The sequence below is a fragment of the Protopterus annectens genome, chromosome 12.part0, assembly GCF_019279795.1.
Source record: "Protopterus annectens isolate FY-2018-M chromosome 12.part0, PAN1.0, whole genome shotgun sequence".
Lineage (NCBI taxonomy): Eukaryota > Metazoa > Chordata > Ceratodontiformes > Protopteridae > Protopterus > Protopterus annectens.
In genome coordinates, this window is record NC_056746.1 from 1,057,545,994 (window position 1) to 1,057,563,916 (window position 17,923).

Here is a 17,923-nt window from a genome sequence, read left to right on the forward strand (position 1 = left end):
CCAGAAATTCCTGAAGCTCCTTCAGTGTTGCTGTAGGTCGCTTGGCAGCCTCCCTGACCAGTTTTCATCAATTTTGGAGGGACGTCCAGTTCTTTGCAACATCACTGTTGTCCTATATTTTCTCCAACTTTTGATGACTGTCTTCACTGTGTTCCATGGTATATCCAATGCTGTGGAAATTTTTTTGTACCCTTCTCCTGACTGATGCCTTTCAACAATGAGATCCCTTTGATGCTTTGTAAGCTCTCTGCGAACCATGGCTTTTGCTGTAGCAGGCAACTGAGTAAATGGCAGGAAAATCCTACTAGGACAGCTGAACTTTATTTGGGGTTAATCAGAGTCTCTTTAATTGATGGCAGGTGTGTACCCAAGAATGAATGCTGTAATTAAATCAAAAGGTGCTTCAACAAAGTATTGGTTTAAGGGTGTGCACACACAACAAAATATTAGTTTAAGGGTGTGCACACTTATGCAACCAGTGCATTGCACGTTTATTTTTTATATTTTTTCCCTGATTTGTTTTTCAATTGAATTGTACAGGTTTATAGGTCACATTAAAGGTGGGAAAAGTTTTGAAATGATTTATTGTGGTCTCATTTTTTTATATCACAAAAACGTGGCATTTTAACAGGGGTGTGTAAACTTTTTATATCCACTGCAGGATCTCCTAGTAGTGGGTTTCCTGGCCTCCTGCAAGACAGATAGCATGTCCTCTGAGTAAAGGATCAGAAGTTTATTGCCCGCAGGGTAAGAATGAGTGTTTGCAGATAGAAGTGGATGAGAGATGCCTTGTGTTGTGATGAGGTCCATTTTGTGAAGCAACTTGTGGTGATTGCCCTTGGCTAGTGACAACAGAAGGGGGAACCAGTGCTGCCTTGGCCAAAAGGGGGTCACCAGCAAGGTTTTTGGCTTGTCCTGCTGAATTTTTAGGAAGGGGGGAAAGCATACAAGAACATCCTCTGCCATGCAATTGAGAAGGCATCCACTCTCCAAGCTTGTGGGGAGGGGTACCTTGAGCAAAATAGCTGTAGTCTGTTCTAAAGGGAGGCAAACAGATCTATCTGTGGAGTGCCCCACTGGTGGACTATGTCCAGTAAGATATCTCTGTATAACATCCATTTGTGATTTTGAGACAATTATCTGCTGAGGGCATCTGCCAGATTGTTGTTCTGTGACAGGATGTAAACTGCTTGCAGGGTTATACTGGTGTGAGTGGCCAACTGCCATGCTTGTATGGCCAGTCTGCAGAGTAAGAAAGATCTGGTCCCACCCTGCTTGTTGATATACTACAGGACTGTTGTGTTGTCTGTGAAGATTTTGAGAGGGCCTGGATGCATAAGGGGGAGGAGTGCCTTCAGGGCTAGGAGAAGAGCAGTTATTTCTCTGATATTTATGTTTTTTCTAGAGGCGGGGCTCACATTGACCCTGCACCTTGAGTCCGTTCATAGTGGCCCCCCATCCCAGATCTAATGCATCTGTGTACATCTGTTGATCTGCAAGGTAGAGGCTGTAATGGGAGTCCTGGATTCAGGTGGAATGGCTGACTCCACCACCTTATTTCCTTCTTCAGGCAGGAAAGGAAGGGCACCTGAAAGTCTAGAGGGTGTGAGTGCTGGGACCAAATATTCCTCAAGTACCACTGGAACTTCCTCACGTGTTGCCTGGCAAGGGGCAACATGGGAAGAGTGGCTGCCATGAAACACAGAAGGCGAAGAAATTCCCTGGCTGAAATGGAGCTGACTAGCAGTAGATGTTGAAAATAGCTGGTCAGAGAATTGACCTTTTCTGGTGGGAGGTAGGCCTTCATCAGGTCTGTCCTTATTCTGCAACTCAAGAAAATTTGGTCCTGAGATGGAGTAAGGGAAGACTTCAGTAGGTTGACAGTGAACCCCAGGCTCCCTAGAAGTGAAATTGTGAATGTGAGTAGTCTTTGTAAGGTACTTGCCTCCTCTACCTGAATGAGTAGGTCGTCCAAGTATGGGAAGATTTGTATGTCTTTTATTCTGCAGAAGGCTACTACTGAGGCTAGACACTTTGTACATACCCTTGGTGTTGTGGATAAACCAAAGGGCAAAGCAGTAAACTGATAGGGCGAGGATATCACAGCAAAACAAAGAATTTGCGAAAGTGTGGGTGGATAGGATGTGAAGATATGCCTCCTTCAGGTCTAAAGTGGCCATAAAGGCACTGGGTGTCAAGAGTGGAAAAAGGGTTTGTAGGGACAGCATGTGGGCAGAAGGTACCTGCAGAAAAGGATTTAAGAGAGAGAGAGACCCAGGATGGACCTCCATGGGCCATTCTTTTTTGGAACTAGGAAGAGCCTGGAATAGAAACCTTGCCCTTGTCCTGGGGGGAACCTTCTCTATTGTACCTTGTTGTAGCAAATCCTGAATAACCTGAGGTATGAGATGGATTTGTTTTTTTGGATGGAGGGGAAGACCTTTTGGAGGAGGCTTTTTCCTGCCAAGTCATGAAATACGCTCTTTCCACAAATGAAAGAACCCAGTTGTCTGAGGTGATTTGATGACACAGGGGAAGACAGTGAGAGAGTTGGGCAGAAAGGGGAAGATGAGAAAGGATGTTTAGACAGTCACGCATTGTTAAGTCTATTAGGAAAGGGCTGCCTTGGAGTAGTGTGAGGGGAGGCTTCCTGGTGCTTTTTCTTGGTTTAGAGGAAGGGGGACCAGAGGCCTTTCTAACAAAACTTGGCTTGGCTGGGTAGTTCCTATGAAACTTAGGGACTGGTGAGATAAAGAGATGCTTGAGATCCTGCAGCTCCTTGCTTTTCTCTTGCAGATTTTTAAAAAGCTCTGCTGACTGCTTTCAAAAAAGGAACTTGTTATCAAGACGGGCATCCATGATTTTGTTTTTTAAATCATTTGGCAGGGGCTGTAGCTTGACCCAAGAGTACCTATGCAGATCTGAGGCTGATGCAGCAATTCTAGCTGATGCTTCAACAGCATTGTAGCCACATTTAATGGAATGCCTGGCTGCTTGAGCAGCCAAAGTGGGCTTAGAGGCAACCTGAAGTTTATTTGGAGAATCTGGCACTGAGGAGAGCTGTACTGAGGTCTGGAAGACTAGGTCTAGAGCATACTTAACCATATGGGTTTGGTAATTGATGGCTCTAAAAGCCAGGGTTGAAGAAGTGTAAATCTTCTTTCCTAATCTGTCCATCACCTTAACTGGCTTTACCTGATGGCAGTAGGCAAGAAGAGGGAAGTTACCTGGATTGTCTGCTGAAACGGCAATCACAGCAGGGTCTGCCATAGGAGGTTTAATGAGGAACTTAAAGTCATCTGGAACTTTGTGGAACCTGTCAGGTCTCTTTGGGGTGGGTCGCTGAGATTCAGGGGTCATGGAAGCAGAGGCAAAGGCGTCCAAGTATGCTGGTATTACAGGAGGGATAGCAGAGGGTGAGAGAGATTCCATCTGCAGACCTTGTAATCTGTCTTCTGCACCTCTGTCATTTGGGTGGAATCCCATTTGAAATATTCCCTCATTATGGAGATAGTCTCCCCAAAGGTTATTTCCTCAGGTGGAGAATCCCATTCCAAACAATCCTCATCAGGAGAGCAGTATTCCAAGGGTGAAGCTAGCTGTGAGACATAGGAAAGGGACTCATCAGAGAAGGAGGAAGAATATTCCTCATCTGTATGAGGCAGTGGCATAGGTCCAGCAGTAGCAGGCCTAGGGCTAAAGGTTGGAAGGGCAGTAAATCGAGAAGCCATAGGCCTTAGGCCAAAAAGGCGTGAAATAGGGACTGGGAGAATGTCTGCCAGCCAGGCACATCTTCTGTTGGGGAAGATATGTGCTTTGTCTTTTGCTTCCTTTTTAGAGAAGGAGTCTTAAATCCTGGCTGAGTTGGAGTAGGCCTAGTATCCGACGTCAGGCCAGGAGCAGAAGTGTCTTCCTCGGAGGTGGACAGTAGTGCTTGTCATTTAGTCAAACCTGGTCCCCAACCCCGACACCGGAGATCAATGAGGCAAGGTACCTCGGCAGACATGCAGGTCGTAGAAACAAGGGCGGCTTCTGAAGTGGTAGTCGCTGGACCTAGCAGACATTCCTTAACCACTATACCAGAAGCTGGCAGGATGTCTGTACTCAAGAGGTGCAGTCTCAGGCCTAACTACCTTGGCCTTCTTTTTTGGTGGTTCGGATGAGACCATCAGTTCAGGATCCATACAGAGGGCCAGGCACTTCAGACGCTGGTTTATGACGAAGAGCTTAAGGGCTGCAAGATGGCTGCACAGTGTTTTAGAAACAAATGACTGGCAGATGGAACATGCTCTGTAGTCGTGGGACCAGCTTAAGCAAAACAAGCAGAAGTCATGGCTGTCTGTGCAGAATTGACGACTGCACTTACATTTTCCCTTCCTAGAAGACATGGATGGAATCAGCTTAATAAAAGCTATACAACAACCTAAGCTTTAGCCAAAAGTAGAAAACGATTCCCAAACAGGATACTTATCTTTGTTGGAGTCAGCAGCACTGAGCTGAATGAGCAAGCAGACGTTCAACTGCGGCAGAGAAATTCTGCGGTCTGTGCATGTGGACGTCATTTATGGCCCATGATTTATGGTCCCTGCGTGTGATGTTCCATGGACCTCACAGCAGCCAGGCTAAGCTTTTGTATACGAGTCAAATGTTCAGGTCGCCTGAGGCGAAAGATTCCCTCATGTGAGAATACTGCAACATGAGAATAGAAGGACATCATCGTTTATCTTGCAGGACTGACCACTGAACTCTGGCAGAAATAGTATCTGAAAAGAGTCAGCTTCACAAGTCTGGAGTTTTAAGTGGTGGAACCGACAAAGCTGTTGGATTTGGAGATATCTTTTTGGTAGATTTTTCTTTTTCTTTGTCGTTTTCTCTTTCTTTCTTTAGACTTTTTTGAGGATGATGGAGAAGGGGAAGATGCAGCTGCTGACTTTCCCAAGCCAGATGAGGGTTTCTTTATTACGGTGACCTGTAGATGAACCTTTAACACCAATTTGTTCCTTCTCTTTACAATGGCTTGTTGACCAAAAGCCTTACAGATACAGTAGGGAACATCGAGATGAGAAGGCTCTAGGAAATAAATGCACTTCCTAGTGCATCCCGAATTAGGTAGCTTGTGGGGACAAGCTACACACTTTTTAAAACTGGTTTACTTGTCAGCCATCTTGTCCCACCAACAAGATAGGGAAAGGAAGAAGGTAAAATAATCTTAAAAATTCAAAAAGTCTATACTATTAAGTACGATTAGAATCTATGAACTAAGTATTTTTTTTAACTTCATATAAGAGCTACAAAAAAGATAAAAGGGGGAGAAAACTGCAGTGTAAATGCTAAAAAGATGTCAAAAAGTTAAAGCACTTATTGAATATTTCATCTTTTTATACCAAATACTCCTGAGCACCAAGACCCATCAAGTGCTGAAGGCAGCAAGTGAGATCTAAGGTAGCTCATTCCTTACACAAAGGATTATGGGTAGAGGGAGGAACCTGAGCACTGGATCTGAGCTTAGAAATAACCGAAGCGCACTCAGATCGGATCGGAGAGCTATACTTTGGAGAACGGACATAAAAGACATCAGATTAATTGTTTCTCATAACTAGTATCATCACAGCTTAATAAGGATATGCCACAGCAGTCTCCAAGTCCTTATAAAATAAGCAAGACTCGGACTTGTCTTATCTAGCCACTTTCTAACCAACAGCACATTTCTTAAATAGACAACTACCTTTCAATGGAACTCAGCCAATGACCAGAAGTAGTGAGATGGAGGTGATAGTGTATCACAATAATTCTACTGAAACTTTCCATTTTAAAAACAACTAAATGAGTCAAGTTTTTGTCCACTAAGCACAAGTAATGTATGGGGAATAAAAAGTAAGCTGGACCTCTCAAGAATGCTTTCTCTTTGCTACAGACATAGTAAAATCAGCTCAACTGAACCTCAAGGTGTTACTGCTTAATGCCTGGAGACTAAATAATAAACTACAGTCCCTCCAAGCCCTCCTCACACTTGAGAATAAAGACATTGTGCAGTTACCAAGATATGGTTTAAAACAGCAGGGAGTACCCGAGCAGCGCAAGGTTTCAGTGCATTCCACACTTATAGACTAATAGCTGCACACACAACGGCTAAAGGTGGAGGTGTCTTGATATACATCAGTCACAAACAAACCCCTGATGTGGTAAAGTAGGATGATGTGCTGGAGTGCCACCATGTGCAGATCACCACAGACAAAATCCCCTGCCATATCCTAGCCATGCATACTTGGACCTACTGGAGACACTTACCATCCCAACTTAACACCCTACTGCTGGGAGACTTTAATTATCCCTCTTTAGACAGTGAACCCTACACATCCTCAAATCTTAAGGCACAGAGATTCCTGGACCTTGCAAAAATAAACACAAACAGTGAATACACCCACTAGATGCTCTGAAATACAGCACCTAGTACTCACAAATAAGGGAAAATGCATCCTTCCAATGTCTTGCCCCCAGTAAGGGTCAGCCACAAAGCGGTCTCCTTTGAGATGAAAATTAACTGCGTAACACCAGTAAAACCAGTAACAGTTAGGAAGTATTCCAAGATAAATTACATTTTAAGACATGGCTTGTCAAACTTCAGTGCTCCTTCAAACCCTGAGAACACAGCAGGTTATGATGAATTGCTCTTAGAAACTCTACAACCATGTCAGCGGCTGCACAGAGGCTGCTGTATCTATCAGACATAAGCCTAGCATTATACCCAGAAACAAACAACTCACATGGGATCTCAAATTAAAACAGGATATACAACACAAGTAAAAAAAAATATATATATATATATATATTGCAAAAACCAGGAAGGGTAATTCTCATAAAGATAAAAACTCGCTCATCGAACTAAATAGGCAACTAAGAGGGCTAATTAGGTCACACAAAACCAACTTTAAGGTTCAGATAGCCTTCCAGGTGAAAGATAACACTAAGTCCTTTTTCAGCTATGTCAGAAACCTCAAGGGCAGCACTCAGCACTGCTTTGACCTGGTGATTAATGGTGCCACATTCACCATACTGGTGATACAGCAAACCTGTTAGCGGACAAACTCACTTCCAACTTTACTCTCCTCTCACCCCCCCAACCATCCCGCAAGAAATATCCTCAAAAAATAACCCCTCCAACTACAACTAGGGATCATGTACTGGATGTGCTTGAAAAACACAAGAACCCAGCTTTAATGGGCTCTGATAACATCCCAAGAAACTCCTGAGCAGTCTAAAATATGACTTATTAGGACAAGTCACTATTTAACTGTAGTCTTAAAACAGGTTTTATGCCATAAGAATGGAGGACTGCAAATGTCATCAAGCTTCATAAAAGAGAACAAGATACTGAAAACTACAGACTCATTAGACTGACTAGTCTTATTTGCAAAGCCATGGAAAGAATTATAATGGAAACTGTCAACAAGTACACAGGAGACCTCTAAACGCTGAATTCATCCCAGTTTGGCTTTGTCAAAAGAAGGTCATGCTTACTGAACCTGGCAAACTTCTTTAAAAAGGTCACTAAGGCAATGGATAAGGGGGGCAGGTGCATACTGCCCACCTAGATCTGGCCAAATCATTTGATACAACACCCAACTCATTGAAATGTATAGTACTGGGCATAAACTCCTTTATAACACACTGGACAGCTAGCTGGCTCACAAACAGGATCAGAGAGGTTAGAATTTTTGAGGCCAAATCTTCAAAGAGGCTGGCCACCACAGGAGACCCCCAAGACTCTGTGCTGGGCCCACTTCTTTTTGGCATCCACATCTTAGATGTCAAAGCCAATGTCAAAGGCCACTGGCTGACCAAGTTTGCAGATGATTGCAAACTGAGAGCAGTCACTGTATCTCCCCACACATGCAGCAACTGGAACACCCACCTGTCTCTTTACTCTGCATCATACAGACTTCTGAGACGTAACCTTTGCCTCGTGTACAACACCTCCCTGGACCATGTTTTGATAAACCTTTTGCATATCCGCAAAACATTAAAAGACCTAAATTTTGCTTGCAACATAAAAAGACATATTGGAGACCGATATGTTTCTCAGAGAATTCCCATTCTCTGGAACAGACTTCCCATCCATAAGAAGCAGAGTTCCTCCCTAGCTCTAAGTACATCTTGGCCCAAAGGATGAGCACTTGGAAATTCACTCTCATGGTCTAGCGCCTATATGGACAGACAGTCAGTAAGTCAGCCCTATATAAATCAAATTTGTGGGTCACATTTGGATTGCACAACTAGGCTTATAAGGACCCTAGTGTTCTTTAGCCTGGTATACCCAATGAAAGTAGCATGATTAGAAGGGTTGCTCAGGTTAAGTTCCTTCTGCAGTTTGTAAGGAGAGCTCCTGCTGCTTGTTGGAAGACCTAAATACTAGTACAGCCCTCAAATTAGACTGCCTAGAATTGTTTTTTTCCTTCTACCTGCAGTTACCCTTTAGTGGTGATCTAGCTAATTTACATATTTTCAGTGTATGTGGTTTTCAAAGCTGGGATAAGCTGGGAAAAATAGAGGGATTTCCTGGACATTTACTCAAGTGTACGTGCGTGCGTGTGTGTGTGTGTGTGTGTGTGTGTGTGTGTGTGTGTGTGTGTCTGTGATTTTTGTATATGCATACATGCACACATATGTATAATATACATAGATATACACACACACACACTTATATATATATATATATATATATATATAAAACACGAACTAAAACTGTTTTTCCCATTTGGCAGGAAAAGAACTTGCATCTTGACAGGGGAAGTGATTTAAAATCATTTAATTTAGCACATCTTCTTTGCAAGTCAATGACCACAAACAATTAAAATTAGAAATAGTAAATAAAGGTAACCTCATAAAAATTAAAAAAATCCCATTTTAAAACTTGATAAACTATATACAAAGGTATACAGGGATTAGTTTTTTAATACATTTAAAATATGAATTATTTTTAAATAGGTACATTTTGGCTATAATACAGTTACTTTGATTTTTGGAATTGTCTGACATGGTTCTCCTCATAATGCACCATAAAAAACATTTTATGAATATTTTTTTTAACCAGGTTGTTCTGTAAGTAACAAAATGTTTAAACACAAATGGTCTCCAAGTTAATACAATTTATATAAATCAAAAATTTATGAACAAAAATGTATTTATCAGCAGTAATTGTCTGAGTTAATAAAATAAACTTTTAAGCAGCATAAAATGACAGGAAGAATCTAGTAGATATGGACATATTTATATTTATTTGCAATTTATATACAAATATAATTGATTCTTCATGAAATAGAATCTTTGTATTGTACATTGCTGAAATATCATCTTGAACAGTAGGTATTCAGCATACATTCTACCTGCAGCAGAGAGATGAATGACATGGGTATGGCTGTCAGCATAGCTTCTGAATGAGGTTGTATAACCTACTAGACAGCAGCCAAATCAATGACTACATCATATAAAAAGGGAAATGTTCTGTGCAGTGGTTAATAAGACTTTGCTGCATTTTAACAGCAATAAGCAGGCTCCAGTTTGCAAACAAATGCCTTTAGTTTCAGTTTACAAAAGTTGTAAGGCCTACAGGATTTTGAGCTGGTTCTACAGTTGCAAAATAACGAACATCTTTATCTCCATCAGACTGTAGCACTAAAACTGTCTCTTCAACTTCTTCTAGATGAGGGTTTCCAACACTTGTGAAGTACACTGTAACAGAAAAATAGTTATTCTTTACAAACCATACTAACCTTGGACTTCATTCTAGAGTTTTTGAAAAACTACCTAGTTAACATCTGTGGTTTGCAAATGTCATTTATATCAGAGAAGAAATGTTTAAAAAGACTAAAAAAAGCTAATACACTCACCATATCAGCTTATCTTTCTCAAGATTCTCTGAAGTGGAAAGGTTATTGAGAGCTCTGGAAAAATCAGTTTTTTTCTCCTCATCTTCCTCATCCGAGGGTCTAAGTAACACTTACTGGCACAAGCAAAGGCATAATGCACAGGGTTAAGAATGGAGTGCTTATACCATGCACCTGCCAGTTTACTCCATTCACAATGTGAACACAGTTTGCAAGACATGGATCAAAAAATATGTACATTAAAAATATACATACATATATATATATACACACACACACACACACACACACACACACACACACACACACACACGCACGTATAAAACTGACCAAAACAAAGGATGCTTTAAGAGTAGCCACTAGATAAGGGTCCATCCAAGCATAGGGAAAAGGCAGGTAGACTAATGAGTACAGGTTTTACTTCAAACAAATGAAGTCATCTGCAGTTGGTTAACTGTTGGGAAGCAACTCCAACAGTACCACAAAAAAACTTCCAAAAGAAATCAATAGAAGGGCAAAAGCCAAAAGTCAGTGGAAAATAATTTAACATCAAAGCAGCATGGCCTGCACCATGAATATTTGCAATGTAGGTGTTCCTTATGCATTAAAAGCAGACACTAACCTTGTGGAGTGGCATATGGCAGAAGCATTTTCCAGTGGGTGGTCGTCCACCTGACACCAGTTAACAATCCACTAAAAAAAGTGTTTGCTAAAACACTCCAAGACTGCCCCTGCTATAATGACAACACCAACCTGCTCCATCTTCCTGAATTCATGCACTTTCTTAACACCCAAAATGGATGTACATGCCTTGGGTGTGAAGGTGTCTTTCTTCTCTGGAAAGAAAGGGAGATAGACTTGTTTAAGGGCAAGTGAGACAATGTCCATGTAAAAAATGTAGCTTAATCATAAGGGACGGTTAACCCCTGAGAATGATAAAACAGAGGTCACCTACAAAGTGCCTTAAGCTCAAAGATAATATGAGAAGAGGTAATGGCCACCAAGGAAAGCATCTTCCAAGAAAAGAAATTTCTGAACTGTGGAAACAACTGGGCCAGATATGGGCAAGCTTGTCAAACATGAAATGCAATCCAAAGGAGAAAAGGGGTCCCACAAATTCCAGTGGAGATTTATAACTACATACAAGGGACTGCTTAGCTTGTGAGTGCTGGGCAACAGTTCTGCTCTCCACTAAGACATAATGCGCAGAGGTGTTACAGACATACCCCCTGACTGTGAAATAACAGACACACAAGTCACACAGATGTATGAGACACGTAAAGATTACTTACAAACTGACTAAGGCAGCATGATGGCAGTTCTAACCACACAGAAAACGTCTACTTGGCAGAATACAGCTGATGACTTTAAGGCTCCCTGATAGCCTCAGTCACCTTCAAGACTATGGTCAGGAGATCCAGTGGAAGTAAGAAAAGTACAGTTGGGCAAGTTAACTTACCATAACAGTAGGTGTTCAAATAGTTCACAAATGCATATAGCTATATGGGATGTATCCTGCCAAGAATATCAGACATCTGGTCAGTCTACCAAGGTTTGGGCAAATTCATCATGCACTGTATATCTAGTCAAGTGTATGCGCATACTGGAATAAGGAGGAACTCCCACACCAAAATTCAAAACCTTCCTGCCTGAAAGGGGAAAGCTGAAGTCTAGAGCTCTAGAAATATGCTGAGTACATAAATATACTATCAGACAAAAGGAACAAGTGTGAAAGAGACCTCACTCTGGCCAGGGGAAGACAGGAGAATGAAAAAAAGGAAGAGAAGGAGAGGGGGGTGTTAGTATTGCCACAATGATCTATTCAAACATCTACTGTTATGGTTAAAGTAACTTATACAACTTACCTACATTAATCATTAGAACACTGTGGAAGTAGCATCTAGCTGTATGGGATGACTGCTAAAGCTTAGGAGGCCAGACTGGCAGTAGTAGGGTCAGAGTCCAGAAGATCCTGGAGAGCAGATATAGCAAACCCTATTCTTGTTCTGGAAAATGAGTCAACTTTATAATGCTTAGTGAAAGTGTGCAGTGATGACCCCAAGTTGCTGCCTCTGGAGTAGCTCTAGTGATGACCCCAAGTTGTTGCCTCTGGAGTAGCTCTAGAATCCATCTCTTTCAAAAAGACCTCAGAAGTCACCACACCTTTGATAGAGTGAGTCTTGACATTCTGATGAGATTTTGTTCATGATAAGAATAACAAAACGAAGAAGTCTGAGACAGTCACCTAAAATGGTCTGTTTGGAAACTAGCTGCCCTTTATTTATTGCCATGAAAGGAAATATAGAGTTGGTCTGACACTCTGAAATCTTCAGTCTTGTCTAGGTAGTGCCTGTGGACATCTAGGGTATGAAGAATTCTCTCCCCTCTATTTTACAGTTTAAGGAAAGAACACATCCAGTTGCATACTTTGATTTAAAGATAACAAAGAAACAACTATGGGCATGCAGGAGGGGGGTTGGTTTTAAGACTTATACTGTCCTTATGGAAAATAAAAAATGGCTGGATATAATAGTTTGCAACTCAGATACTCATCTATTAGAGGACAGTGCAATAAAGTAAAGCTGTCATCCAGGCAAGACATTTCAGGGAAAAACTAGCTACAAGTTCAAAGGGAGGAACCAGCTTTTCCAACACAAAATTACGATCCTAGGAAGAAACCACCTGTACGCTAGGTGGCGTAACATGTAAACACCCTTTCAAGAACTGCTTGACATGCAACAAAGAGTCAAGGGGATCTAATGACGGACAGGCAGAAATGGCTACACTTTTATAAAATTATACAAAAAGACATGATTTGAGCAATTCAAACAGGTACTGGACAACCAGTGGAGCTCCAAAATGGGATGGACCTTTGTCTCTAATATGGTACCAACTAGAAATTCTCTTCCATTTGGCTAACTACGACCTCTTAGTAGCAGATTTTCTAGCCTTTTTAAATACTTGCTGTATGGCTTCTGAAAAGTGGCCTCTAAATGGGATCCAAAATTTCTAATCTATAAACTCAGGTGAAAGTTGATAATGTTGGAGTGGCTAAGAAATCCTTTGTCCTGTGTGTGTAGGTCCACTTTGTTAGGAAGCTTTTGGTAAAAGCCAACAGCCAGAAGCATGACAAGGGGGAAACTACAGTTGTACAAGTAAAAGTTTGGATAAATCACTGCTGTTGTAAGGCTGAGCTATGTGGGTTACATCTTGCCATGGATATAAATGCCTACCAGCCTTCCAAAGCCACTGGCTACTTTCCACATGTGCCCAGACTGCTGAAGCAAGAGATCCCTAAGGAGAAAACCAGCAGTCTGAGTGCCAAAATCTTCAGGACTTTCTTGCCAACCGAGGAAAAGGAGGCTACAGTCCTGATAAAATGGGGTAAATGCAAGGTATAAAGGCTTTCACCCTGGCAACACAGCATGAAAAATAAGGGGAATGGAGTGATGAAGCAGCTAGTAAAGTGGTGATTTATTCAAGTATCTACTGTTATGGTAATTTACTTACACAACTGTACTATGTTCATTCATTAAATCACAGCTTCAGTAGCCTTAGCTATATGGGTAGATTATCACAGCTTATAAAGACTGGGAGGAGCAAGGACGAGGGGTCCATGAACCTCTGGAGAAAGGTCATAGCAAAGCCCATTCTAGACCTGGAAAAGAAAAAGTACAGTTGTGTAAAATCTTACCATAACATTAGATGTCCTTCTCTTCACTGCTGAAGTATTCTTAATATGAGGGATCCTCTGCCAAGGGCAGCTCAATGTCTGGCCAGTACACCAAAGCTTTTAGGTTAATGATAAACTGTACGTCACACTTAAGCTCCCCATGCAAGGCATAGGGCATAAAGGTGACGTCCAGATGTATCATCCTCAGAACTGAGAGACCCAGGAGAAACACCAGCCCTAGGACACCAGACAGTAACATACATATGAGGGGCAAAGGACCAGGGGAGGAAGGATGGGGCAAATACTGCAACAGTGAAGAGAAGGACATCTACTGTTAAGGTAATATTTTACACAACTATACTATGTCCTTTCATTTCACTGCTGCAGTACTTTTAACAGGAGGGAGAGTGCAAAAGGTCAGGAGGAAGAAGGGTCAGCACAGCCTTCTAGGAACCCATGAAGAATAGCCCTAGTAAAACCAACTCTAGCCCCGGATATGACATCCAACTTGTAATGCTTGATTAAGGTATGCACCGAAGACCAAGTACTGGCCTCAAGGATGGAGTTAGTATCCAAACACTTTAAAAAGCACCAGAAGAAGCCACAAGTAAAGTGATCCTTAACCATAGAAGGAAGGCTCTTACCATGAAGAATAACAAAAATAAATGGCTTCAGAAATGCAAGAGGAAATGGTCTGCTTGGAAACCATCAAACTTAATGATCTAGGATGAAAAGAAACAAAAAGCTGATCAGATTTTCTAAATTCTTTAGTTTTGTCCAAATAAAATTTGAGTTGTCTATGCACATCCAAAGTGTGCAACACCTTCTCCACTAGCAAATTACAGGGAAGGGAAAAAAAGTGGTCAAATTAGTAGACTGATTAAGAGACAACTCATTCACCACTTTAGGCATAAAGAAAGATTGGTACAAAGACACAATCTGTCTTTATGAAAAACTAAAAAAGGAGGAACAGCCATAAGGGCTTGAAGCTCAGACACCCATCTGCAGAAATAAGGACTAACAAAAGAACAGTCTTCCAAGAATAATGCTGTAAGGAAGCTGAAGCTGCAGGCTCAAAAGCAGCCTGAGTCAATTTCTCCAAAACAAAATTAAGATCCCAGGAAGGAGGAACAGGCTTCCTGGGAGTTCTAATATGAAGGACGCCTTTGAGAAACTGTTTGGCTTCAAACTTAGAGGCCAGAGGAGGGGTTAAAGGCAGACAAGTGGAAATACCTGAGAGGTGGATTTTAATAGAAGAATATGCCAACCCAGCATTGAGCAATTCACACAAATAAGAGAAAACCAAAGGAAAATCCACAGTAAGTGGTCCGGATTATGAGAAAGACAACAAACAAACCCTCTTCTAATTGGACAACTAGGATTTCCTAGCCTCCTGCAGAACCCAAAGCACATCCTCAGGAAAAAGGTGCCTACAGGGAATTAAAATCCTATTACCCACAGTGTCAGCTGAAGAGTGGACAGGGAGGTCAGATGAGAGATCCCTTGTCTTGTGTGAGAAAATCCATCCTGTGAGGTAACTTCTGGTGACTGCTCTTGGCTAAGTGCAGAAGAGTGAACCAATGCTGTCTGGGCCAAAAGGGAATCAATCACCAGCAAGATTTTGGGACTATATAAAAACAGAAGCAGTTCAGTCCCGAAACCAAAAATACCAAAGAATTTATTAAACTTCTAGCTCCTCGGTAAATGCCTTCAATGGAGTACAAAGAATCTTATCACAGTACACAAGCTAAAATACTGAAACCAATTAAATCAAATCAAATTAAAACTTTCCAGTTGCATTCCACATTAATACCAGCAGAGGGTCAGGGTACCATACCTCAAAATAAATATATAGTTTCTTTATAAATATAGAAAGCAATAATTTAGAAGTCTTGTCGGATGGCAAAGAGACCACCAAAGGGTCAGCAGATGGACACACAGGAATTTGCAGTCATCAGACACTTTATAAATCCAATCCATTTTTTTAGGAGCAGGGAAGTGAGTCTGGAGCCTGAGATGCAGAAGAAAAAACATCCAATAAAGCAGCCAAAACCAGAACAGCAGAGTGTCTAGGAGATTCCATTTGAAGGCACTCCTATCATCTCCTCTGTACTTCAGACACTTTGGAACAATCCCATTTAAAGAATTCCATCATCCTGGAAATGGTATCCCTAAAGGAAATCTCCCCAAAAGTAAACTCAGGACTAGCAGACTCCCCTTCCTCAGAGCCATAATCCAAAAGGGAAAGAATTTGGGGAGAATAGGCCAAGGATTCCTCATCAGAATCCTCTTCTTCTTCAGATGAATTCTGCTCCCTAGATCTCTTGAGAGGAGAAGATGAGCAAGGAGGAGCTGGGACAGAGACCCATTGAAAAGGCTTCAAGGCCATAAGAACAGTGAACAAACCCTGTGTTAAAACTCTGCAATTCACTTTGAGGGTCCTTAGAAGCAAAAGAAACATGTTTTATCTTTTGCTTCTTTTTTTAAAGAGATGTCCGCCTTATGAATCGTAGAAGGCTCTGATGCCAACCTACATTCAATAATCATAGTCGGGACTTCCTCACTAACCAGTAACTGAGGAACCCCCCCCCCAGGGCCTTCAGTAATAATCAGCCACGGTTTCCCTGAGCGTCTGATGCAGAACATCTGCCAGTCTTCTGAAAACGTGTGAGAAGCTGAATTCATGCCGGCCTCCGAACTGGTTGCAGCAGAGGAATCCAGCACAGAAACTGGATGATCCTCTGGGCTTTTGCCAGCCTCAAGAGAGACGCCCAGTGGAGGAGGCACAGCCAAAGAAACTGACCGGACATTTTTGGCCTTCTTCATCAAAGACAGGCTGACGCTCAGGCCAGGAAGTAGCTTCCATAGCATCTTTTGCTAAAAGCTTTAGATGCTGGTTTTCAAACCAGATGGCAAGCGGTGAAAGATGACAACATAAGGTCTTTGGAACAAAAGCCAGACAAACAGTATAAGAGATATAGCCGTGGCAAGTTCCTAAACAAAACAAGCACTGCTCATGATGGTCTTTATGGGAAATCTGTCTCCCACACTGGCATTTACCCTTTCTGGATGACATAATACAAATGCTAAAATCAAAAAAGGATAAGTAAAAAAAAAAAAAAAAACCCCAAAAGGGCAATTATGTGAATGGCTAGGTAACCAGCAATAACTTGAGCGATCAGACCGTCGATCAAAGATGGTGTTCGTACTGGCAGCAAAGAAGTTCTGAGGATGATACATCCGGATGTCACCTTTATGCTCCATGCCTTGTATGGGGAGCATACATGTGACATACGGCGTACCGTTAACAACCTAAAGGCTTTGGTATACTAGCCGGACGTTAGGCCACCCTTGGCAGGGGATCCCTCTTGTTAAGAATACTGCAACAGTGAAATGGAAGGACATCCTAGTTTATACAGAATTGTAAAAGAATGTACAGAGGAGCAAGTAAGAACATTTTGAGTGTCCACACTTTTCCAAAAATCCATAGAAAAAGTTAAGACTCTAGTAAAATGAGCCTTGACCCTCCCTGGAAGTATGTTGCTACTGTGGGGAATAAAGACTAGCAAGAGACAACCATCTGGAAATAATCTGTTTTAATCAGGTTGCCTTTATTTCTTACCTTCACAGGAGACATGTTTACCTTTTCTATAGGATTTAGCTCTGTCAAGATCATACCAGACTTGTCTATGCATGATCAGAATATGAAGAATCCTCTCTTCCTCATTTTTAGGTTCTGGAAAGAAGACAGCAAGACAGATGGCTTGACTTAAGGTAAACTTTGGAACCACTTTTGCCCCAAGTGAAAGATTTGTTCTCAAGGAAAGCCTATTTTTATGGAACACAAAATAGGGTTGACACAACATAAGAGCTAGCAACTCAGACACTGTTCTTGCAGATGTCACGGCAAATAAGTAACACTATTTACCAAGTTATTAACCTTAAGACAGCCTGATAAGTTGGTGGAAAGAGTCAGTATAAATATTCCCCAGAACAAAGTTCATATCCCAAGTAGATGCCACCTGTTAACCAAGTGGACATGATGCAAAACACCTTTCTTTTATATACGGTCTACTCACTGATCACTTCAAAGCCTAGACTAAGGAGATTTCTTACCAAAGTAAGAGACTTGCCACTCTGAAAAAAAACTCTGCAAAGACAACCTAGCCATATAAATAAAGAAAAATGTGAATATCAAGATGTCAGCAAAGGGGTTTCACTAGAGGCAGACTCTATGTGTACTCCCTTGGAGCAAGTCACCCAAAAGTTAATACACAGCAAGTACAGTTGTATAAAATCTTCCATAACAGTAGATTTCCTTCTCTTCACTGTTGCAGTATTCTTTACTAAGGGATCTCCTGCCAAG

General features: G+C 41.6%; 1 protein-coding gene across 6 annotated transcripts in view; it reads right to left on the bottom strand.

Annotated features, from left to right (window-relative positions):
- Nucleotides 1-8,790: 8,790 nt before the first annotated feature.
- The window catches only part of LOC122816964 (serine/threonine-protein phosphatase 4 regulatory subunit 1-like), a 1,601,647-nt gene continuing 1,592,514 nt past the window's right edge, over nt 8,791-17,923 (bottom strand). For all 6 annotated transcript variants that reach the window (XM_044090068.1, XM_044090067.1, XM_044090066.1 and 3 more), the window contains one exon: nt 8,791-9,729. In XM_044090068.1, coding sequence (XP_043946003.1) covers nt 9,581-9,729 — 149 coding nt within the window. In that variant the 3' untranslated portion in view covers nt 8,791-9,580. The remainder of the gene's footprint in view (nt 9,730-17,923) is intronic.